We start from the raw sequence: 25,274 nt of genomic DNA on the forward strand, positions 1-25,274 counted from the left end.
ACAGGGAAGAAAAAAAAAGAGGCGCGGGCTTCAAAAAGATGGCTTGCTCTCTGCGCAGCCCCTCGCCCCTGGAGACGCAGTCTTGCAGTGACTCTTGTGACTCGCCTTTGTCTTTTACTACCTCCATGGAGTGGGACACCCAGGTGGTGGCGGGGTCCTCCCCTCTAGGTCTGAGGACTGAGATGGAGGGGTCACCCGTCGACCTGCGGCTGCCTGTGTGGTTGGAACCCGAGAGGTGTGCCGTGTTCCATTGCGCACGTTGCTACGCGGTGCTCGCTGACACCGTGCATCTAGCCTGGGACCTGTCGAGGTCTCTTGGGGCCGTGGCCTTCTCCAGTGAGTGAGGCGAGGGCAGGAGGAGGGGCACTCCCGACGACTCGGAACGGAGAGGAAGTGGGTGAGGGAGGCGAGTTTTGTCTTCCCGAGCAGAGCCTTAAAGCCTGGACCTCGCAGGAGCTGAGCTTGCGCTTTTAACTGAGCCCCCATCCTTTTATGTTGACTTTATGACCAGGGTGAGTCTGGTGGGAGGTTTTCCTGTTTAAAACCCGTTTGTCTTTCAGGAGTCACGAACAATGTCGTTTTGTTCGAACCCTGTCTGGTTGGCATTGAAGGTTTTCTCAAATGCAGGTACGTGTGGAGAATTCCTGAGGTGGATCTATAGTTCGTGATTTAGTGATACTGAGGAGTACCTAATTATCATAAACAAGAAGAAAACTTATTTTTGTTGTGGCGTAAGTTTATTATATTCATAAATATGTTTAGATGAAATACTTTTTATGTATTTGAATCATATCAACAGGACATTAATGAAATGAAAATTAGAGTTGGGTGTATATTTTAACGTCTGAGAACCACATCCTATGAGATAATTAGGACTATTTAAATTTAACTTGGAGTTTATAGTATAAATCATGACAGGACTGATTCGGTAATAATCTCCGAAACCGGGGAACAGAGTTGAATGGTGTTTGAGTATTGGTAGTAATTTGCATCTTCCCTTGCTAATACTTTCCCATAGCAGTAAAGCACTCAGCAAATTTGTGCTTAGGAGGCTAAAACTCTTAAGACTTTGCCAAACTAAAGACACATTCCTGTCCTTAGAGGAGTCCCTTCTTACCCAGTGGCTCTTGCCTTTTAATCTCAACACTCTGTGGTGTGTATTTGGTTGGGCAGAGGGAGGCGATTCCCTGAGTTTCAGGACAGCCAGAGCTGTTACACAGAGAAACCCTGTCTTGAAAAACAAAAACAGGCACAAAATGATGTGTGTGAGTATGGTTGTGGGGTATGGCACACATATTGTGTGAGTGTGGTGGTGGGGTATGGCACACATATTGTATGTGGTTGTGGGTATGGCACACATTGTGTGAGTGTGGTTGTGGGTATGGCACACATTGTGTGAGTGTGGTTGTGGGGTATGGCACACATTGTGTGAGTGTGGTTGTGGGGTATGGCACACATTGTGTGAGTGTGGTTGTGGGGTATGGCACACATTGTGTGAGTGTGGTGGTGGGGTATGGCACACATTGTGTGAGTGTGGTGGTGGGGTATGGCACACATTGTGTGAGTGTGGTGGTGGGGTATGGCACACATTGTGTGAGTGTGGTGGTGGGGTATGGCACACATTGTGTGAGTGTGGTGGTGGGGTATGGCACACATTGTGTGAGTGTGGTGGTGGGGTATGGCACACATTGTGTGAGTGTGGTGGTGGGGTATGGCACACATTGTGTGAGTGTGGTGGTGGGGTATGGCACACATTGTGTGAGTGTGGTGGTGGGGTATGGCACACATTGTGTGAGTGTGGTGGTGGGGTATGGCACACATTGTGTGAGTGTGGTGGTGGGGTATGGCACACATTGTGTGAGTGTGGTGGTGGGGTATGGCACACATTGTGTGAGTGTGGTGGTGGGGTATGGCACACATTGTGTGAGTGTGGTGGTGGGTATGGCACACATTGTGTGAGTGTGGTGGTGGGGTATGGCACACATTGTGTGAGTGTGGTTGTGGGTATGGCACACATTGTGTGAGTGTGGTGGTGGGTATGGCACACATTGTGTGAGTGTGGTTGTGGGTATGGCACACATTGTGTGAGTGTGGTTGTGGGTATGGCACACATTGTGTGAGTGTGGTTGTGGGTATGGCACACATACTGAGGTCCAAAGGTAACCTGAAGGCATCTTTCTTCTCACCATGCTGGTCCCAAGAATTAAACTCGGCTCCTCAGGCTTGGCAGCAAGTGCCTTCACCTATCGAGTCATCTCACTGGGCCTGGAGTGACATTTTTGATATTTGTATTTAGTTACATAAAATAACTGAATCTTACAAAATCTTATATTTTTGTTTTTAGTAATAATGGTCTTGCCTTGACTTTATAATTCTGCCTCTGCCTCCCAAGTGCTGGGTTCTCAAGTATGGGGAACCTACACTAAACCTCTTTTAAAAAGCCTGATAAAAAGTTGTAATTATCTATTTGGAGATGTGCTATAGCTTAAAAATACAATGCTTGCCTAACTTGTATGAGGTGCTAGAGCTGATCTGTGGTACTTCAAGAAAAATACAAGAATAGAGTTAGATTTCTGTTTCACATTATAATCTAAGAGTAGTTTTATTATGTTTATTCCTTTAGTGTTTGTGGGGGAGATTATGTGTGTGGACATGTGAGGGTGAGAGGCGTCAGTCTCTGCTGTTGGGGTCTCCTGAGGATCAGACTCTGCTCACCACGCTTGGTAGCAGGCACCTTCACCTGTAAAGCTGTCACTCCAGCCCTGATTTCCTCACTGGGTTCATCTAATTGGTTTTTTGTTTTTGTTTTTTAATTGTTTTTATTGAGCTATATATTTTTCTCCCCTCCCCTTCTATCTACCCTCTCCCAATTTGCTCAGGATATCTTGTCTTTTTCTATTTCCCGTGTAGATTAGATCCGTGTATGTCTCTCTTGGGGTCCTCATTGTTGTCTAGGTTCTCTGGGATTGTGAATTGTAGGCTGGTTTTTCTTAGCTTTATTTCTAAAAGCCACTTATGAGTGAGTACATATTGTAAGCAAATGTGTTATAGTAGTGTTGCAGGGATACCCTGACTTATTGGGAAGCCAGGATATACTTAGAGCTGCAATAGGACAGCTCTGGGGGGGGAGGGTAGAGCCTCAGTAGGACAGCTCTGGGGGTGGGTAGAGCCGCAATAGGACAACTCTGGAGGCTGGAGCTGCAATGGGACAGCTCAGTTCTGGAGAGAAGGTGTCCTGACTATCAGGAAGCCAGGCTACTTGAAGCTGGGGCGCGGACGGGAGGGGTGGATATAGGGATCCTGTTCTCCTGGAGAGCACGGCTACAGCTGAGTTCTGCTCCATTCTCTTTAGGGAGCATCTTAGCCGAACTATCTGCTTCTTACTCCAGCCCAAGATGTTTCTTCTTACTAACACTCTGCTAAAGGAAAGCCCCCTGCAGTAATGTAGCAATCTCCTCCTGCTTGGCCTTGCTCAGCCTACCTTAAGGAACATTCTAGCAAGGTTCTTCTTTACTGCTCTGCCTTGCTGAGGTGCTCCTCCTAGCCAGGTTCTTCTGGTCTTCTGGTCTGCACTGGTGAATGAAGGTCATCACTCAAGACTCTTTTGAGAAAGAGATTTATTTGGGAAGGAGAAATCCAGGAGAGTGGCCTCCTCTGCCTCCGAGGCAGCTCCTAACTGAAGGGGTGAGAGGCTTTTATAGGGCTTCTTAAGGGTGTAGTTTTCCCAGGGAGAAGGGGGATTGGTTGATTTTTATTTTTTTGTACCTGCTCAGGGATTGGTCAGTTTAGTTGGTCAAGGGCAGAGATGTCTCTGGCTTTGTGGCCAAATTGTGTTTCTTTCGCTGGTCCTTTTCAGCTTTTTGACTCTAATCTTAGGACCAGGGCATATTTCTTTCACTGGCTCTGATTCTAGGAACAAAGTGTGTTTCTTTGACATTAGTTTCAGAGTCAGGACACATGTCTTTCGTCCTGGGTTCAGGGATAAAGATGTTTCTTTCCTGGCTCAGGCCTCAAATACAGGGTGTGTTTCTTTCACTGGCTCTGAGTTCAGAGTCAGGGTGCTTAGTGATTGGCTGGTTTCCTGATCAGTTGTCCCTTTTACCCTACACTATGATATTTGTCTTCCTGAGTCTGGGTTACCTCACTCAATATGATGTTTTCTAGATCTGTCCGTTTGCCCAAATTTGAAGATGTCAATATTTTTTTCTGCTGTGTAGTACTCCACTGTGTAAATGTACCACATTTTCCTTATCCATTCTTTAGTCAAGGGTCATTTAGGTTGTTTCCAGGTTCTGGCTATAACAAATAATGCTTCAATGAACATAGTTGAGTACATGTCTTTGTGGTATGATTGATCATCCTGTAGGTATATACCCAAAAGTAGTATTGCTGGATCTTGAGGTAGGTTGTTTCCTAATTTTCTGAGAAATCGCCGTACTGATATCCAAAGGGGCTGTACCACTTTGCACTCCCACCAGCAATGCAGAAGTGTTCCCTTTACCCCACATCCTCTCCAGCATAAGTTGTCATCAGTGTTTTTGATCTTGGCCATTCTTACAGGTGTAAGATGGAATCTCAGAGTTGTTTTGATTTGCATTTTTCCAATGACTAAGGATGTTGAACATTTCCTTAAGTGTCTTTCAGCCATTTTAGATTCATCTGTACCCCATTTTTGTTTTTATTGGATTATTTATTCTTTTGAAGGTCAGTTTCTTGAGTTCTTTGTATATTTTGGAGATCAGCCCTCTGTCTGTGGGGCTGGTGAAGATCTTTTCCCATTCTGTAGGCTGCCGTTTTGTCCTGTGACCGTGTCCTTTCATCTGCTTGTTTGTCTTCTCGTTGAGGTCAATAATCTTTTTTTTTTTTTTTGGTTTTTCAAGACAGGGTTTCTCTGTGGCTTTGGAGCCTGTCCTGGAACTCGCTCTTGTAGACCAGGCTGGTCTCCAACTCACAGGGATCCGCCTGCCTCTGCCTCCCCAGTGCTGGGATTAAAGGCGTGCACCACCACCGCCCGGCTGTTAATAATCATTTTTACTAGTACACTTGAGATCTTGAGATATCTTTTTTAGTATCTTTAAACTCAGTAGTTGATTATTACTTTATGTTGTATATGGTACAACATATATTGTAAATGAGTTTTGAAAGTTTTATTGGAGGGGCTGGAGAGATGGCTCAGCAGTTAAGAGCACTGATTGCTCTTTCAGAGTTCAATTCCCAGCAACCACATGGTGGCTCACAACCATCTGTAATGAGATCTGGTGCCCTCTTCTGGCCTGCAGGCATACATGTAGTAGACAGAACACTGTATACATAATAAATAAGTAAATGTTTTTTAAAAAAGTTTTATTGGGTTACAATGTACTGATAACTAAAGCTTTGGCCAAGCATGGTGGTTCCTTTAATTCCAGCACTCCAGAAAATGGGTACGAGTAGAGGAAAACCTTTATTCCACTTTACTGCCTCTTGCTATTATGTCTTCTTGTCTTCCAGATTGTCAGAATATTGTAATGAATTCAAATAAAATCTAATTGACCTTGTTTTATATAATTAAATAGAGGTACAGTTGTATATCTGTGTATATATTAGAAGTAAATGCCTTAAGTCCTTCAGCGTTCATGATCCAGTGGCCTAGCAAGCAATATTAAGCTAACTCTATAGCATGGAGCAACCCCAAACATCTTAAGGACAGTAGTAAACTTCTTTGTGAGGTAGGGAGACATTAACTATACAAGTGATCAGAATCAGTGCAGTAATTAATATTTTGTCATAAATTTTGTTCTGTTCTTTGTTGTTTCTTTGAGACAAGTCTTCTCTAGCCCAGCTGTCCTTGGAAGCCTGTGAATTTGAACTTGAGAGCCCCCTGCCCAAGCGTCTGAATGATGAGATCACCACCAAGGGCAGCAGTTTTTACTTGTTCTCCGGGTTTCCTCACGTTATCTTCTGCTTCTTCCCATTCCCAACAGCACATACAACCGTCTGTTCTGTAGTTCCTGTCGGGTTCCTATTGGTTTCCATCTGTATTCCACCCATGCTGCTCTGGCTGCCTTGAGAGGCCACTTCTGCCTCTACTGTGATAAAATGCTGTGGTGAGTAGACAGTGACATTGTTACCAAATAAGGGGTTCAAGTCTTCTAGCAGAATCCAGGTGTGGATAACTAAAGAAGATGCAAACGGCCAGGCACTAAAGACAAAATATAACTCTGTGATAAATACAATTACTTCAGATGTTTTATTGTATCATGTCTTAATGGTCATATGAAATAATTTAAGAGCATTCATTCATTAAGGGAAATTCTGGGAGGTATGCTTTTGCAAAATAGTGTCAGAGATAACTTGGTTTGCTGCTGTGCCTCATGCCCTTCTTATACATAGGACTTGGCCTGCATGGTACCCAGCCTCAAAGAAATATATATGTAGTTGGGCAGTGGTGGTGTATGCTTTTAATCCCAGCACTCGGGGGCAGAGACAGACGGATTTCTGTGAGTTTAAAGCCAGTCTGGTCAACAAAGCAAGTTTCAGGACAACCAGAGTTAAACAGTGAAACCCTGTCTCGAACAACGAAGGAAGGAAGGAGGGACAGAGGGAGGAAAAGAGGAAGATTGAAGATATATATATATTTATAACTCATCCAACTAAGCCAGTCAGATTTTCTATCCCAGGAATTTGAAATGAGGGCTGTATTGGTTACTTGTCTAGTGACAGGACAACATAGCATACCTGGCAAAAGCAACCTTAAGGGAGGGAGGGCTTACTGTGGCTCACAGTCTGTGGGTATAGTCCATCATGGTGGGAAGCCATGGAGGAGGTGGCTGGATGGATTGTGTCAGCAGGCAGGAAGCAGAGATTAATGCTAATCCTCAGCTTCCTTTCTCTCTCTGTCTTTTAATGACCTATATTTATTTTTTATGTGCATTTGTGTTTTGTATCATATATGTGTATGTGAGGATGTAACAAGTCACAGACAGTTGTGGGCTGCCAAATGTTTGCTGGGAATTGACCCCAGATCCTCTGGAAGAGCAGCCAGTGTTCTTAACCATGCTGGGCCGTGTCTCCAGCCCTTGCTTTCTCATTTTTTTAGTCCAGTACTCTAGCCTGTGGAATGGTGCTGCTCGCTTATAGAGGGCACCTTTGCATAGAGGCCTGTTCCCATGTCATCGCAGCTCTGTCTAGGTGATACTATTTACCACATGACCTAGAGTCATTTTTAGATGATACTCGTGCTGAGCTTGGAGAGTGAGTACTCTACACTCGGAATAACTATTTTCTGCACTTGACTCCAGACACAGAGAAAATCTTACCTGATTGAAAAGATGAATGAAATGAAGACTGGAGTATAGTAATGACTGTGTGATCTCATTTACTATTTTTTACATTGGCTATTTTATCATCTTCCTAGCTAATTAAACATTTGGCTTACAGTATTTTATTTACATGAAACTGAAAGGGCTGGAGAAAAGGCCCAGAGGTTAAAATTATTAGAGCTCTGTCAGAGTACCAGAGTTCAGACCAACCTTCCTCTTTCCCCAGTGACAGGACCAAGGTACACCCCACCCTGCCCAGCCTTCAGTGAATTGTTTACTCACGGTAGTTATTCATTTGATTCTGGGTTTGTTTTCAGTTCTCACGAGATAATTTTGTCTCTGAGAATATGAAAGGATAAGGCAGAGTTTGTGGTTTTAATTGAAAATCTATTTTTCCAAATAAAATACATCATGGTCCTTGAAGCCACTAAGGCAGGCTTTGATTCATGTGCAATGGTACTAATACTTTATATATTTTCTCTCTAGCTATGTCTTGAAAACAAAGACCATAGTAAATGCATCTGAGATGCATATTAACAACCTGCCTCTCCAAGAGAAGATTGCGGAGGTAAGCTTGATTATGTAGTTACTTAATATACACAACTTTTTCATTTTCTTTTTAGAGACAGGATTTTACTTTGTACCTGTGACTGGTCATATTAACTATATAGACCAGACTGTCCTAGAATTCAGCTATATCCTTTCACTTATATAGGCAAGTGTGTATGTGTGTGTTGTGATTTTATTTTAAAGATTTTTATTTTAAATCTGGTAACATAAGCAGCAAATTGAGGGCTGAGTGAGCTTAAGAGTATCCTCAATCTATGTCTCTTCCCAGCTGAAAGAGAAGATAATATTAACACATGCTCGTTTAAATTCACTGACAAAGATTCTGAAGGAAGTGACTCCTGATCAGTCTAACCAAGAAAATTGAAGAAGCAGGTATGAGCACAGAACTTTCTTCCCCCATCTTCAACAACAGGACCATTTGGTCGGTCTGTCTGTCTTTCTTTTCTAAGGTCTCTGCGTGTGTGTGCGTGCGTGCGTGTGTGTGTGTGTGCGCGTGCGTGCGTGTGTGCGTGTGTGTGTGTGTGTGTCTTTGGCAGATGTGTACTGGTGCTGGTGGAGACCAGAGGAAGAGTGGGATCCTCCAGCTGGAGTTGTTGCTGAGAATGAAACTCTGCATAAACTGGAAGTGCTCCTAGCAGCAGATCTGTCTCTCTAGTCCCTGCTGGTCTTTTCACTTCTTTTTATTGTTGATTTTGTTTCTGTTTTGGAGGTGTGGTCTCACTAAGTATCTCCAGTTGTCCTGAAACTCCCAGGGATCCTCCTGCCTCTGCCTCTGGAGTGCTGGAACTACTGGTGTGGCCTCGGCCCCTGAATGGCCTTTTATTTTTTTATTTATTTATTTTTTTTAAAGATTTATTTATTTATTATATATACTGTATTCTGCATCAGATCTCACTACAGATGGTTGTGAACCACCATGTTGTTGCTGGGAATTGAACTCAGGACCTTCGGAAGAACAGGCAGTGCTCCTAACCGCTGAGCCATCTCTCCAGCCCTGAATGGCCTTTTATTTTAAACAGCACTAAGGATGAGAAGACTGCAGATGTGGCCACACCGACTGTAGTTCCTGCCTTTGACATATAGGCACGAAGATCAGCAGCTCAAGATCATCCTTGGTCAACCTAAGCTTCATGAGAACTTGTCCCAAAATCTCTGCTTGCCCCAAATGAGTATTTTACAGTACACCTTTGAGCCTGTGACTTTCCCCAGCTCACCAGCCCACTCTTACTTTGGGGAGTATTGATTCTTTATTTTTTCTTTCTTAATAAATTGTGACTCTGATACTTTAAAAAAGTTGTTTTAGGCCAAGTGTTGGTGAGGCACACCTTTAATCCCAGTACATAGGAAGCAGAATCAGCAGATCTCTGAGTGTGAGGCCAGCCTGGTCTACAGAGTGAGTTTTCTGACAACCAGGGCTACACAGAGAAACCCTGTCTGGGAAAACTAAAACCACTAACAGTGCTTATCTCTGAAAACATCTTTCACTACTAATTACCAATTAGCATGCAGTGTCCCTTGTGTTCATGATGTAAAGATATACAGTTGCCATGAAAAAGAGACGGGGTTAACAGTGATGCTACTTCTACCATGCCATTTATGTGAATACTGATAAATATTTGCTTGGTTGTGTTTTGTCTTTTTGAAACAGGGTTTCTCTATGTAGTCCTGATTGTTTTAGAACTCGCTCTGTAGACCAGGCTGGTCCACCTGCTTCTGCCTCTGAAATTAAAGGCACTTGCCACCACCTCCAAGCCTTTGTTTTGAGAGGTTTTTCTATGTAGCTTTGACTGTCCTGAAACTTGCTATGTTGACCAGGGTAACCTTGAATTTATAGAGATTCACCTGATAGAATTAAAGGTGTATGTAGCCGCACCTGGCTCTTAGAAATCATTTTTGCAGTGCTGGAGAAATTAAGATCAGCAGTTAAAGAGTATTGCCTGCTATTCCAAAGGTCCTGAGTTCAATTCCCAGCAACCACATGGTGGCTCACAACCCTCTGTAAAGAGGTCTGGTGCCCTCTTCTGGCCTGCAGGCATACACACGGACAGAATATTGTATACATAATAAATAAACAAATATTTTAAAAAAGAAATCATTTTTGCAGCCAGGCGATGGTGGTGCATGCCTTTAATCCCAGCACTTGAGGGGCAGAGGCAGGAGGATCTCTGTAAGTTCAAGGCTAGCCTGGTCTACAGAGTGAGTTCTAAGACAGGCCCCAAAGCTACAGAGAAACCCTGTCTCAATAATCAAAAACAAAACAAATCATTTTTACTTATGTAAATAGATAATGCCGGTGGTGATGGTTCACTCCAATAATCCCAGCACTTGGGTAGCAGAGGCAGGTAGATCTCTGAGTTGGAGATCAGTCTAGAGGGAGTTTCAGGACAGGCATGACTACACAGAGAAACCTTGTCTCAAAAAACAAACAAAAACCCAAAATAAATCAACAAAAGATATGTAAGAAGTAACAATGAATAAATTGCATAACAAACAATTTGTACTGTTTGCTGTTTCTAGACAGGGTCTCACTGTGTAATAATCCTGGCCACTTTGAAACATGGTATGTGGCCCAGGGACTTCTTGAACACAAATCCACCTGCCTTGGCCTCCTACATTCTGAGATTAAAGATGTGCACCACAAGCCTGTTGGGCCTGCAGAAGCTGTCAGATCCCCTGGAACTATAGTTAAAAGTCAGATATGGGTGTTAGAAACTAAACTCCAATTCTCTGCAGTAGCAGTAAATGCTGTCAACTGCTGAGCCATCTCTTCAGCCCCACAGAATGGGACCTAATAAATTAATAATACATTGAATCTTTTTGCGGGAGGGATTTCAGGACAGGGTTTCTCTGTGTAACAGTCCTGACTGGCCTTGAACTTACAGAGATCCGCCTGCCTCTGTCACCACTATGCGGCAAACAATTTTGTTTTGTTTGTTTTTTGAAGATAAGGTTTCTGGATGTAACTTTGAAGCCTGTCCTGGTACTAACTCTGTAGACCAGACTGGCCTCGAACTCACTGAGAAACCCTTGCCTATGCCTCTCAAGTGCTGGAAATTAAAGGCGTGTGCCACCACTGCCCAGCTCATTGAATCCTTTTTGAGATAGGATCTTACTCTATAGCCTATATGGCCCTCCAAGGTGCAATTCTCCTACCTCAGATTCTTAGGTGCCTAGTGACCTACAGTGCTCAGCTGTGGATTTTTAAAACACATGTAAGTGTATTTACCTTAATGTTTGCATATTTCCTTAAAACTGTTGTCATTGTGTGTAGGTTTCTGGGGCCTAAGATATGGTAGGTGAAAGCTCTGCCACTTACCTACATTTCTTTTTATTTTTTATTTTCTGTGCATTGGTGTTTTGCCTGCACGTATGTCTGTGTGAGAGTCAGATCTTGGATTTACAGGCAGCTATGAACTGCCATGCGGGTGCTGGGAATTGAACCCAGGCCCTCTGAACGAGAAGCCAGTGCTCTTAGCTGCTGAGCAATCTCTAGCCTCCATACATTTCTGATTTAATAACTATTTTTCATGATGTCTGGATTTGCCATTTTGGATGAGACTTTCTATAGAAAATTAAGTGCTTGAGCCTGACTCAGATTAAGCTGGGAAGCAGTTGTGTGTGTTTATTTATATACGTGTTTACGTGTGTGTCCAGGGAATGTGTTTCCCCCATAAAATATATGTTCACTATGGAAAAGTGGGAGCCAGGTCTGTCCTGAGGACAGACTCAGGCCCTCAGCTCATCTCCTTTACCCGAGCGCTAACATGCTGTCTTTCCCTTCTCTATTTCTAAATTAGGTTTTTCTTTTAAAAGTACATTCGTGTGGAGGCACACGCTTGCCATGGCTCACACGCTTGCTGAGCCATCTCACTGGTACCTACTTCCATTTTTGAGAGGCCCAACATAACATGTTGTTAAGAGCAGATTCAGGAATAAACCTTTCAGATTTAGACTGAGAGGTACTTAGTAGTAGTAGTCTTGAACAGAAAAGTAAGGTTAAAAACAGTAACCACAGTAATGGTGAGGATTCATTAAATGAATTAAAGAATACTGGAACAAACCGGGCAGTGGTGGCGCACGCCTTTAATCCCAGCATTTAGGAGGCAGGCAGGTGGATCCCTGTGAGTTCGAGGCCAACCTGGTCTACAAGAGCTAGTTCCAGGACAAGCTACAGAGAAACCTGTCTCAAAAAACAAACAAGCAATAACAACAACAAAAAAGGACTACTGTTTAATGCACACTGGTGTTTGCCTGCATGTATGTCTGTGTGAGGGTCAGATCCCCTGGAACTGCTGTTGGTGCTGGCAATTGAACCCAGGTCCTCTAGAAGAGTAGCCAGTCCTCCTAACTGCTGAGCCATCTCTCCAACCCGTTTAGAATCTTTTTTTTTTTTTTTTTTTTTTTTTTTTTTTTTTTTTTTTTTTTGTTTTTTCGAGACAGGGTTTCTCTGTGGCTTTGGAGCCTGTCCTGGAACTAGCTCTGTAGACCATGCTGGTCTTGAACTCCCAGAGATCCGCCTGCCTCTGCCTCCCAAGTGCTGGGATTAAAGGCATATGCCACCATCGCCCGCCCGGTCCGTTTAGAATCTTAACAGAAACTAAGGATCAGGTCTTTCTTTGGATCTCCAGCTCCCAAATACAGAGACTTGTTCCCAACTAACTCTTATAACTTAACCCTTTTGTCTATGTTCTGCCACACGGCCTGTTACTTCTCAGTATCTACTTCCTGTGTCTGCCTGATTCTTCCCTTTTCTCTCTCCCTACAAGTCCCACCTATCCTCTCCGCCTTGCTATTAACAATTCAGATCTTTACTAAACCAATCAGAAAGTGCCTTAGCAGAGACACATCTTTACAGTGTACAAAAAGATTATCCCATAACAAAGTATTTATTTGAATGAAGCATGAGGTGGTCCTTAAAAGGGAAATAAGTTAAAATGTGATGTTCCTTCTCTTCTGATGATTATGTTACCACTTGGCAACAGACCAGAAACCACTACAACTAAGGTAGTAAGAAATCCAGAAAAAAATAAAAATTGAGGTGGTGATATACACTTCAATTCTGCACTCATGAGAATCTCTGTGAACTCAAGGCCAAGGTGATTGTCTCAATCCCTCCCCCAAAGAAATGGTACCAGAAAGACACTTAAAGCCTACTTAAGCCTTCTTTTCCCAGTGTAACTTACATTATCTGAAATCACCCATTTCAAAGGAACAGCACACAATGAAATTTCAGTGCATTCTCAGCTCATGCTTTATTGCTAAAAACATATACATACAGATGCAGTTTCACACAACAGTTCCTTTTCCAAAGAGTCAGATTTGTTCACAACTCCCAAGGATGCATAGATTGAGAAGCTGCCTTTGAAGGGCAGCTCTTTTCACATCGCCTCACACACCAGTGGAGCAATGGGGGTAGGGCACATGGAAGAGCGAGCGAACAGCAACACCTGTGCCTGAAGGGCAGACACACCACTCTCCAGTAGATTACTTGAGTATTCTTAATCCTTTTTAATTATAGGAATGGATGGTTTAAGGTTAATGCCCAGACTAGTAACACGCTGACAGAGTATCTGTCTGATCCTTGGGATAAGGTATCAGTGCTGAGGACTGGCCCCAGTGTTCAAGAGCTATATCCAATGCAAACAAACAAACAAAACAAAACAAAACCACATTTAAATTAAGGACACAGAACACCATTACGAAAGGTATCAAAACTGTTTTGTAAATCATCAGTAATCATACCCATAGTCTGACTTTAAAGGTGTTTATAAATCTGAGCTCTACCAAATATACAATTTTTCTGTGTGATGTTTTAATTTATTTTAATAGACTATTAGGAAGAGTGTTAGAATTAAGAACTCTGACCTTACATCTTTACTGGCCGGCAGATATCAGTAAGTGCAAAGAACATTTCTATTTGGGACACATTACACACCTCAATTCTTGTATTCTGGTGGGAGGCAAACACCACACTGACCACTCTAATCCAGTTCTGAATGATGGAAATTACCATCCTAGGTGACATCCATAGCAAAGCACCACAACACAAGTTAAAGTAAATTTCCATCATAGAACATGTAAATTGGAGTAAACCCAGTGAAAGTTTTATTTGAATTTAGGTCTTTCAAATACTTCTCATTATTTGTCAAAACTATTTGTTACTTGGGTCATTCCCAAGTCAAGAAATCTAAGAAATTCTTATGTGACCACCATGGTTTTTGGTAGTGCTGGCAACTGAACCCATTTTCTCAGGTAGATGCTCTCCCACCAGTTCACACTTCTGCTCCTTTCACTGCTATAACAAACCAATGTCTGTTCACCCATAAATGTCTTTTTTTTGGAAGAAGAGAAACTTTTCCTGCTCATCAGGAACCAAAAGTTTTAGGCAAGATCCACACGTTGACCAACTCATCTGAAGTAAAACTCTAGCTCAACAGTTGCAGATACAGCAATGGCAGTACTTCCGTAACTCTGGAGTCCCTCTTAGTGCTGGATCCCTTCTAGAACAGACGCCTCACTGCTGAAAAATGCAAGTATGTGCACACTGATACTATACACCTCCAAGATACTAATTTGTGAAGGAGTCCAGCTATGGCACTCAGGCTGGCTTCTGCCTGTTCAGGGACTACAGAGCATATGTCTGGCTTAATCTATAGTTTTAAGAAACACCAAACTAAGTCTATATAAACCTTATCAGACAAGTCCCACAGCTAGTTGTTTTGCACACTGAACACTTATTTCTGAAGTAAGGTGACCCTATTTAGGTTATTTCCCGACTCTTCTAAAAGCCTGCACCGTCCTGTTTATAGCATCTTATTCAACATGCTTAGTTTATCTTTTATTTGCAAACATGCTTGGGAGTAAATAGAGCTAGGAAACAGAGTGAGCACTGCTTGCTGTATTCCTAACAGTTTGAATGTCTTAAGATTGCCCCTTATTTATCTTGTACTTCCCATTTTTCAAGGGAAGACAATCTATAATTAGAACATAATTCAAACAATAAAACCAAGCTATTGGTTTAAGAATCTATTGCTTCATTATTGATAAACACATGTAGAAAATTGCTAGTAACTACCTAAAAATGAAAAATTTCAACCATGCATTAGAATGCTAGCATTCTAAAATCAGTTATGGGCCTGCTACTATTGCTTATACTTTTGACCAGGTCTGGCTTTAATAAACATGCAAACCCTTTGATTCAGAACTGTGGGAAAAGCAATGATACATGCAAAACTTCAACTGAATATGTCAGTCAAATTCCTCAGAGATGCAGTCAGGTACATTGTATCTATTACAATGCTGCTTTAAAACAGAAACAAGTCATATACAAAAAGACTAAACTTAAGACTTCTATTTAGTTCTAAAAGGCTTAGCTAGAAATCCTGGCCCTTTGAGGGTAAAGAATAAGTTTAAAGCCCTGGGAAAAAGAACCGAGGTGACTGTCTATACAGAGCAGTAAGTTTTGTTGACCACTTACTGAGAGCTATAGGGGTAGTGAGGATACTTAGGCAGAATGGTTTCTTTTCTGATTCACATTAATGAACAGCTCCCCGGGGAAAGTTAGGAGCAGAGTTACAACAATGTAAACTCAAGCAGTAATGCCCTGAAATTTAGCATAGCCCTCTGCATTTTAAAACTCTTGGCCAAGGGGTTCTTCCAAAATGGTATAATTAATAGCCAAGCGATGTTCTAAATAAATTAGAGACAGTTTGCTTGCACCTACAGCACCATGAGAATGTAAACTCCTGAAGGCTGGGGGGGGGTCTCTTCATATTTTGCATATCACAGGTGCATAAAGAGTAAACAAGAGACTATAGGAAGATTGAATACTAACTAACCACATACTCTGAGACGACAAAATCTCGTAACATAGTTTTACACTTAGAACATGGCTGTTAAGGGTAATCTCTGATGTAACTGAATGAAGCCATGTCTCCATGATCATGCAGCTGTCTTAATATTGCTTGGTTGTCCCATAACCTAACATGGACAGTACAGGACATTTAAAGAGAAACTATGCTCAGTATAGCCTTTTCCCCTACCCTTAGGCTTGTAATAAAATAATTCATTAGAGTCTGAGATCTACAAAACTACTCCTTTACTTTTTTCCCCTGGGAAAACAAAGGAACCCAGACCTAGATCTTTTCAGATGTTCAAGTGGCCACAATGGACATGAGGTAAAGGAAGTGAGGAGTCAGCCCAGTTCCACTCTTACGTCTTGATGTGAGCTGTGGGAGTCCTCAAATCAAGAAAGAACGAGTTTGCTGGGTTTTCCTTGTTAAAAAATATGCAGTCGCACACAGGCCATAGATAGCTTCATCACATACATATGTAAGACATACAGATAAATCCAGCCTGGGGACTGCCCAGTCATTTTGTTTACCTTTAATTCCTAACTTCCTTGATCCCAAGTACAAGGAAAAGCCAGCAAGTTCTGGAAGCTCTCCACCATGACACCCCCCCCCCCCCAATCACACAAAAACAAACTTTTCTTTTTGATAGAGCAGCTAGGAATGCAATGAACAAATGTTACAAAGCATACGTCATCCCACACAGTAAGTGACTGTTAATGAAGGTGGTTTCATTGGTACTGGAGAAGCACATCTGCTTCCAGATTAAGCACTACATGTAAACTCTTGGAAAACTGTCTTTAACGCACATGAAAGTTGATATTTTTCACGCAAATATATTCATATACATTCATAGTTTAAATGCTTTTAAACCTAGGACTTTTTTCCTTTTATGGACTCTGTAAGACTGCAGAGGCTCACAAACTCAAATAGTAATCACTCAACCATGCAGCTTTGTGAACACAATTTACTATACACGCAAAACTGTTATTGCTACTAAGTTCCAACTCTTCAACATTTTTAGTTCATTTATGGCTTTTATTTTTTGCAATAGGAAATATTCTTTCCTATATACTGTGCTACTTTATATGCATTAATTTTTCAAGCTCCCCCCCCCCCTTGTTTCTTAAACTTAAATGGTTTTCAAAAGCTAACCACCACTTGATATTCTACAAGGATCTATTCCTGGGTCCCTGGATAGGTAATACTAGATTCATACCTAGTTTGTGTGGGGAAAAAAAGTCCCATTAAAAAGTTTCACGTTTTCTATCATACCAATATAATACAATTAATAAGTCCTAGGTTCTCTTTTCTTTCCTTCTTTTGGTTTTCTGAGATAGGATCTCATGTAGCTCAGGCTGAACTCCAGCTCACTATGTAGCAAAGGATTACCTTGAACCCCTGATCTTGCCTCAGTGTCCCAAATGCTGGGATTACAGGCATGCACCACCACACCTGGCGGGACTCTAATTCTAAAATTAAAACAAAATACCCCCCCCCAAAAAAAAGAATCTTTGACACTCATAAAACTGTTACTTCCAAGTTTCCTAGGCAGCTTTTAGAGGTAGGAATTCCATTTTACAGAGAACTTTCTTTTTCAAAACAAAGCAACTACTTTATTTCCATAAGGAAAGTAGAAAAAAAGCCTAGAGTTCAGGATACTCCAAACTGCTGACAAGGTTCTGCAATTAGCACACATGCTGCAAACAGGAAAGGAAACGGCCACAAATTAATCATTCCAAAGCAATTAGCACAGCATCTTGGACATGCGAAGTAGAAAATAATTCTCTGGACACAAAATAGGGAAAATGAACCCAAGACATACAATACAATAATATAAGAACAAGCTAACTTCAAACTGAGAGAGCAAGACAATCATGGGATGAGGCCATGCTTTGAGGACTGAAAAGCTACAAAGGCAGTTATTTCTAGATACCTCGTGAAAGGCTAACATTTCCCCGCACACAATGTTTTTCAATGTGAATCCACATTTCTGTTCAGACATTAGTTGTTTTGGCCTTTATCTCCTATCCCCAGGGAGAATACATTATTTTCATACATGAGAAAAGCAAAGGTCTAGCATTTTCCACTCTTTTTACACTATTAGCTATTATCAATATTTCATCCTTAAGTTTAAAAATGATACTAAATTCATGCACTAACCCCTAACATGGCACTACAATATGCTACCAAACACTACTGCTTACAAAACTATACATATCTCAAAATGGAAGACATTGGTGATTTTGTTGTTCTTTAACGACTTGTAACACTCGTCCACAAGTATTAAAATATACACATATATATATATATTTATATTGCACATATCCCGTTTTTGTTTAGTAACTCCAAAAGAAAAACTGCCAGCTCACATGGAGAAGGGAGGAGGCACGGCTACAGGTGGAAGCACAGCTCTAAAATGGTAGTTTTTGCTGCTATTAAGAAAACCCAAGCAAGACTATAAAATGGAAATGTACCACACACCAGGCAACTACAGCTGCAATGTCCCCAGGTTGAAAATGCTATCTGGTGCTAACAATGCAGGACACAAGAGCATCTTTGACAAAGTGCACTCAATATTTGGAGGTTTAGGCTACAAACCTGAAGCATCTGGAGCAAAGGTGACATCGCCTTTGTGGTGAAAGCCCTGCCTATGGGCCTTACCCCACAAAGTTGCCCAAAAGCAAGGTGTAGGAGGAATCAGGCATCTATCAGATGCTCTCAGTCACCAGCTGGCTTCCATTTCTTCTAAATGAAAACATAAGTGGCTGGAGTACTTAAAGAGAAAAATTTAGGTTATATTTTTGCTTCATTTTTAGACCGGGTATGTCATTGAGGCTGGCCTTGATCTTGTGGCCAATCCTCCTGCCTCAGCACCCAAAATACTGTGGCTCAAAGGTGCGGGATACCAAGTCCAGCAATCTAGGTTACCTTTAACTCTTTTCTCTAGAGCTTTATCATTGTTTGATCTCACTAAAAAGTTATTTATAAACTGGGCGGTGGTGACGCAGGCCTTTAATCTCAGCACTTGGGAGGCAGAGGCAGGTGGATCTCTGTGAGTTCGAGACCAGCCTGGTCTACAGAGCTAGTTCCAGGACAGGCTCCAAAGCTACACAGAAACCCTGATTCAAAAAACTAAAAGAAAAAAGTTATTTATAATAAGTGTTTTATGAAAAAAGCTTTTAGTATAAATTCAAATTTGTTGTCCAATTTAACTAGCCATTAGATTGTTCAACATTTCCTACTTTTGATCATTTCTATGACTCAAATTCACAACACTGGGAAATAGTTCCAGAAATCAGCTCTAACAGCGCCTGTTTCTAAGTTATCTTGCAAGCTTAAAATTCCTTCTCTACTGGCAACCACCGCAAACAACAGTTCCCTCCCTTGTAAAAGCCTGGCATCCCATAAAATGGACTTCTTTGATTTGGAAGCAAAGAGAGGTTTTCATGATGGTTCCTCATAACTGTTAGTTAAAGGAAAAAACAAACATGTATCATTTCTTATGGGAACTAGTTTTCTTGAGGTCTCTCCATCCCCAAATCTGAATTTCCTTTAAATCTACAGTGACTGGCAACAAGATCCATACTTTTTATTGGACCTGCTTTTATTTGAAGTTTTGTTCAGATCCTGAATTTCTTCTAAGAATATAGTGAACTGACCATAGGACTGGGAACATTGCTTCTGAGGTCCATTTTCTGGTAAGAAAGTTCAATTCAAACTGGGAAAATTTACCTGAGTCCCAGAATTTCAACCTAAAGTTATCGCCTAGAAAAATAAATGTCTAAGTACCCATCTTGGAATGAAGGAAAAGTTATTATGCTTTTATAAAAATGCAAGTACATAATTTAAAAATGCTGAAATGTCAGATGATGCTACATAAGACATTGTTGCTTCTTTTTCTTAGAAGAAAGGATTTATAAGCCGAGTTATTTTTCCTTCACTCCTGAATACCCAAAGTTGAAGGCAAGTGACATTATCAGGTCCATCACATAACACACACGCCATTTTCTTTCCAGTCACAGTCACATGGAAAACCAAAGTCTCATTGATACATGTGATCCCACAAGAATACAACCTCGAGAAACAAAAGAGTGGTGTTTTATTTTTCTTTTCTGCTGTTCTTGAGATGGAGCCTCTCCATGTGGCCCAAGCTGGACCTGGACTTCTGATCTTGCTGCCTCAGCCACCCAAGCACAGACAGCTCGCAGCAAGCATCACCCCAGCTTATTCTCTTCCCACTTGGAACTAGCCGCAGGCCCAGCTGGTCCTTCCTGAGAAGGATGAAAAAGCAAAACAGACAAAATCCAAACACTAAAGACCATCAAACTGTCCAAAGCCTTTTCATAAATGACAGCTTTCTTTTCCAGGAGAAAAATCTTATTTAAAAAATGTTGTTTTATACACATAAAAATGTGAATCTGCACACAAACTGCAATGGTTTCACTCCCATATGAAACCAACCCTGATATCATTCTTGCCTTTTGCTTTTATCATACGGGAGACTTGTTTTCGTCCAGGAAATCTGTCAAAGGGTAAATCAGGATTTAGATGTTTCTTTCACCTCAAATAATAATGATATTTGGAATTTACTATTAGTCTTTACTGTGCTTATAATAGTGTTAAAACTGGCAGACTTAAAAAAACAAAACAAAACAAAACCTGAAGTCACCCACATTTGGTATTTGATTTGTTGTTTGGAGCTTTAAAAGGAAGAGTCCACGATGCATAACCTAAGCACCTGTTCAAATTAACCATCTTCCTTCCACTTGCAAACGGTGTCTTTCTACTGAAGCCAAGTGCAGCAGAATAGCCAGGTTGGTCGGTGTCCTCCTGAAGTCAGCAGGACAGCTGCACCCTTGGGCTTCTCAGTGCAGTCTCCATTCCAAACCACGGAGGTATCTGTAGAAAACATCCGCACTCCACTAGGGCAGTGGCTGGATGAAAGTACCAGGATGCCCACTGAGAAGACAACATAGAAACTCCTGGAAAACATATCAAATTTAAAATAGGAAGATTAGGTCAGGGACCCCTATATAAACTTACTTTTAAAATCAGTATTTAAAACATACATACACATGTGCACATGAATATTTTATTATTCATGTTATATAAGTAGTTAGGTGTGCTGAATTAACTTGTAGCCTGTAGTACTGAGGCTGAGGCACGGGAATTAGAGTTCAAAGCCAGGCTGAGGTAAGTAGTAAGACCATGCCATAAGCCAATGGCATCTTTTCTATCCTTTAAAAAGAAACCTTGTGAGGCTGGAGAGAGGGCTACGCGGTTAAGAACACTCGTGCCTGCAGAAGATCCTATTCATCCAGGTGGTGGACCACAACACAGGGCAGAGGGCCGACACACATGTAGGGAAAACATTCACATACAGATACACATAATATTTTGGTTTCTCTTCTCTCCTCCCTCCCTCCTTCCCTCCCTCCCTCCCTCTCTCCCTTTCTCTCTCCCTCTTTTTCTTTGTTTTGGCCTCGAACTAACAGAGATCCGCCTGTCTCTGCCTCCCAAGTGCTGGGATTAAAGGCATGTGCCACCACCACCCAGCTGTTTTTTGTGTTTGTTTTGAGACAGGGTTTTTCTGTATAGCCTTAGCTGCCCTAGAACTTGTTCTGTAGACCAGGCTGGCCTCAAACTCAGAGATCACCTGCCTCTACCTCCTGAGTGCTGGGATTAAAGGTGTGCACCACCACTGCCCAGCTGGTCTTTGGGTTTTATTTATTACAACAAATGTCTTGTTATATACCCCAGATTAGTTTCAAGTTCAATCCTTACCTCAGTTTCCCAAATACCAAGTGCTGGGAATAAAGGGTTGTAGTCTTTTTAATATTCATCATCTGTTGAAGTTAATGGTTTAATTTTAATTCTATCACTATAACAGTATTTGGAATGATTATCCCATTACTACTTACTTGCTATATCCTGAGTTCAGAATTCTGAGCTGAATATAAAAGCACCTACGGTCACGAAAATATTCATCCTGTGTGCTAAGGTTTCTGAAAATAAAAAGAACAGAAAGATAAGTGTCTTAACTTCTTTTCTATTGCTGTGATAAGACACCATGACTAATGCAATACATAGAAGAAATCATTTAATTGGGCTTTAATTCCAGAGCGTGAGAGTCCATGATAGCAGAGAAAAAGCATGGTAGTAGGAACAGGTGAGCTCACATCTCTAACAGCAAGGAGGCAGAGACCCAACAGGAAAGACTTGGGTCTTTTGGCCCCTCAAAGCATGACCCTTCTGATACACATCTCTAACAAGGTCAGACCTCCTAATCCTTCCCAAACAGTTCTACCAACTTGGGACCAAGAATTCAAACATATGAGTCAATGGGGGCCATTCTCATTAAACCACCGAAGCACCCTTCACTAGTACTACACCAACTCAACCATTCTAAGAAAAATGCACTCATAAGTATTCTAAAAGAATAACCAGGGCTGGAGAGCTGGCTCAGAGGTTAAGATCACTGACTGTTCTTCCGAAGGTCCTGAGTTCAATTCCCAGCAACCACATGGTGGCTCACAACCATCTGTAATGAGATCTGACTCTCTATTCTGGCCTGTAGGTGTACATACAGGCAGAATACTGTATACATAATAAATAATAATGAAAACATTAAGAGAATAACCATAAAGTCACTTTCTGTCTGCCTACACTGGAACTAATGTTTAAAAACATCAACATTTTTGGGGAAGTAGTTCTGAAGCTTTTATGCAACACTGTTCTCTTAGAATTTATGATACTATGGGGTTTTTTTGGAGGAGGGAAAAAAGTGTAATTGTGCATAAAACTTCCAGCAGTGTATAGTCACCTAGATAGGACTTTTGCTTTTATTGCAAATACACTTTCCTTTTTAAGATGGGGAAGAATGTTATATTCCTTTCCTCTGGTTGAAAATTCTTCTTTTTGTGGATCAGATTTAAAAAAGCAAAACTATTGCCAAAGGTGAGGATTTGTTTTTGTTGCTTTTTTTTCTAAGCAAGTGTTTCTTTATTGCTGTCAGCTCTGCTAAATCTAGGGCTAACAAAAAACACATAATCTATCAAAAAAGGTCACTCACATTATGATACTTGAACTGGCTCCCACTAATGTGCCAGTTTGTTTATATTTCGGTTTTTTGAGACAGGGTTTCTCTGGGTAGCCTTGGCTATCTTGGAACTCACTCTGTAAACCAGGCTCACCTCAAACTCTGCCTCCTGAGTTCTAGGATTAAAGGCATGTGCCACCACACCTGGCTGTGCCAGTTGAATCTTGAGACAAGGTTTTGATAGCTATATAGTTCAGGTCTGGGACCAACACACCAAGCACATGCCTCGCCAAACCAGAAATCAGAAACACAGACCTGCCTAGAATTGAACTCAAGAGCCAACAAAGGGGACCCACATTACAAAGGGATGCTTCATAAATTTAAATTAAAAAAATTAATTAAAAATGGGCGATGGTGGCGCACGCCTTTAATCCCAGCACTCGGGAGGCAGAGGCAGGCGGATCTCTGGGAGTTCGAGACCAGCCTGGTCTACAAAGCTAGTTCCAGGACAGGCTCCAAAGCCACAGAGAAACCCTGTCTCGAAAAACCAAAAAAAAAAAAAAAAAAAAAAGGAAACCGGTTCCCTTAATTCTGGGCAAGAAATCAACAATGGTGAATTTTATTGTCAGCCGAAATTAATGCGCCATAAAGACATCATGAGGGCGTACAAGGACAACGCTGCTTACTGTGGTCATAAAAGTTTGGCAGGTGCGAGTATGAGGCAAAGGTTGCAAGAGCCTGTCTGTGACACAGACTCAGAAGAAAATACCAGAGGGAGCCTGTTACCGCAAATCTCAAGGTCAACGCGCTGGGGACACGAAACACCCAGAGCTGCAGCGGCCTCATTGTTACCTTAACTGCTGACGCCCTCGGTAACAGGTCACGGTGTATGTTAAAACAATACGGAAATAGTCTTAGAAAAATAGGTGGGCGATGTACACGGCGGCTTCCAGACACAGCCGGCACAACTGCAATCGTGGAGGACTAGGGTAAAGCACACAGCGGCCAAAGCCAAGAGCACGGAGAAGGGCGTGGAGCGCCGGGAAGGGACGGACGCGGCCACACACCGGGAGGCGGCGCGGGCCGACCCGACGCCGCGGCAAAAGGGAAACCCTGTCGCCCTGTCTGGCCCAGGCCCCGCCGGCTCCCACGTTAGGCTCGTCGCCATCCCGTCCCGTCCCACGCCACCCCACCGGCTGTTCGTCGTCCGAAGAACGAACGGCCTCCTCGGCTCACCTCACGCGGTCCAGCACAAGTACTCCACCTCAAGCGGGAGGCCCGCCCCGGGCCCGGAGGCCAGCTGCCCGGGAAACGCCTCACTCCGCCATCTTCGCTCCTTCTCCGATCCACCAACCCCGGGGCGGAGGCGCGAAAGGTCCCGCCCTACCTCCGAGTGCTGATTGGATAGCATCTTGCTTGCGCGCTCTCCTTCCGTCGCAGATTGGCTGGAAGGCACATCAATCAGCACGCTTCTCTCTCTGGTTCTATTTTTGTTGTTGTTGGCGCTGTATGCTTCAGGTTAAGTTAATGAGGAAAGGGGTTACTGTAATTCACTTGAGGAAAAAAAAAAAGTCCGCTTGGAGGTAGGCTCACTTTTTAGTAAGATAGTGTGACAAGACCGAATGACTGTTGTTAGCTTTACTGTTAAAATAAACTGTTATTAGTGATTTCTGTCTTGACCTAAAAAATTTTTATCCCCGGCTTAACATTACACCCAGAGGAACAATTTTCAGGGTTTCAGTTCTTCTGATTTTGACCCATTTAGAATCTCAAAAGCCAGCTGTTTAAAGGTCAACACAAGACCGCCGTTTCCCTCACCTTTGAGGGCCTGTCCGCTGAATGAGACATGTTAAATGGCAGTTTTGTGGTTTCTTCCAACTGTAGGACTTAAAGATTCTTTAGCAATGGTTCCAGGAGAGGCTGGGAAGGCAATAGCGTTACTCGTCCATGCTATGCCAAGAGTAAGCTGTGGTTGCTAAACAGCAGGGTTATCATCTACCCCATTTATTAAGTCCAAATTCCCAGGCTGAAGCATCTGTGGTAAGAGCGCTATGCCGTGCACGGACAAAACCTGGCTGTGCATTTCCACAATGTCAGAGTCTATTGAATAATAATAAATTCACAAGATACACTGCTTCATTGGCTGCAACTTACCATGCACCTTGATTTCCGTTTATGGCTGGCAGGTGGCAAAGACCTCAAATTCACCTACGTAGCAGAAGGTAATTTTACCCCACTGGTTATGTCCTGCGTGCCAACTGAGCAACAATGTCCTCCGCCCAAACACGGGTTCTTTTTCCAGTGTTTACTATGTATCGGGTCATCACAGTTCACACAGTATTGTGTATATGTACATATGTAGGCTATAGAATGCCTACACAGGATTACATAAGCCTCTGTGTTCAAAGCAAACTTTGTTTTACTCTGTCCAGACAGTGTTGGTACAAATGGGAAAAAGTCGTTGTAGTTAGCTAGATATTACAGAACCCACAGCCACAGCCAACTGAGGCC

At 42.2% G+C, this 25,274-nt stretch overlaps 1 protein-coding gene and 1 long non-coding RNA gene across 3 annotated transcripts; one reads left to right on the plus strand and one right to left on the minus strand.

Annotated features, from left to right (window-relative positions):
• Positions 1-27: 27 nt before the first annotated feature.
• Oip5 (Opa interacting protein 5) lies at positions 28-9,450 on the plus strand. 2 transcript variants are annotated; one of them, XM_050134167.1, is made up of 6 exons: positions 28-336; positions 561-627; positions 5,964-6,086; positions 7,788-7,869; positions 8,140-8,243; positions 8,760-9,450. In XM_050134167.1, exons 1-5 carry the CDS (start codon positions 39-41, stop codon positions 8,233-8,235), a joined length of 666 nt encoding a protein of 221 aa, XP_049990124.1. In that variant the 5' UTR covers positions 28-38; the 3' UTR covers positions 8,236-8,243; positions 8,760-9,450. The 2 variants fall into 2 exon arrangements, with proteins under 2 accessions (XP_049990124.1, XP_049990125.1); XM_050134168.1 differs by having other exon boundaries at positions 8,891-9,450.
• A 3,643-nt stretch (positions 9,451-13,093) lies between these two features.
• Positions 13,094-24,305, minus strand: LOC126496274 (uncharacterized). Its single transcript, XR_007590322.1, has 3 exons — positions 24,000-24,305; positions 21,646-21,729; positions 13,094-20,706 (listed from the first exon to the last, which is right to left on the minus strand). It is a non-coding gene; the product is annotated as an uncharacterized lncRNA (long non-coding RNA).
• Between the last annotated feature and the right edge of the window lie 969 nt (positions 24,306-25,274).

The sequence above is a fragment of the Alexandromys fortis genome, unplaced genomic scaffold (assembly GCF_014885135.2).
Source record: "Alexandromys fortis isolate MF-2015 unplaced genomic scaffold, M_Fortis_MF-2015_v1.1 scaffold_6, whole genome shotgun sequence".
Classification (NCBI taxonomy): Eukaryota; Metazoa; Chordata; class Mammalia; order Rodentia; family Cricetidae; genus Alexandromys; species Alexandromys fortis.

Bases quoted from the DNA above. Each gene is read 5' to 3' on its own strand.
- Oip5 (XM_050134167.1), top strand. From the start codon at position 39: ATGGCTTGCTCTCTGCGCAGCCCCTCGCCCCTGGAGACGCAGTCTTGC. The intron at 6,087-7,787 runs GTGAGTAGACAG...TTTTCTCTCTAG, and splicing joins TACTGTGATAAAATGCTGTG to CTATGTCTTGAAAACAAAGA. The intron at 7,870-8,139 runs GTAAGCTTGATT...GTCTCTTCCCAG, and splicing joins TCCAAGAGAAGATTGCGGAG to CTGAAAGAGAAGATAATATT.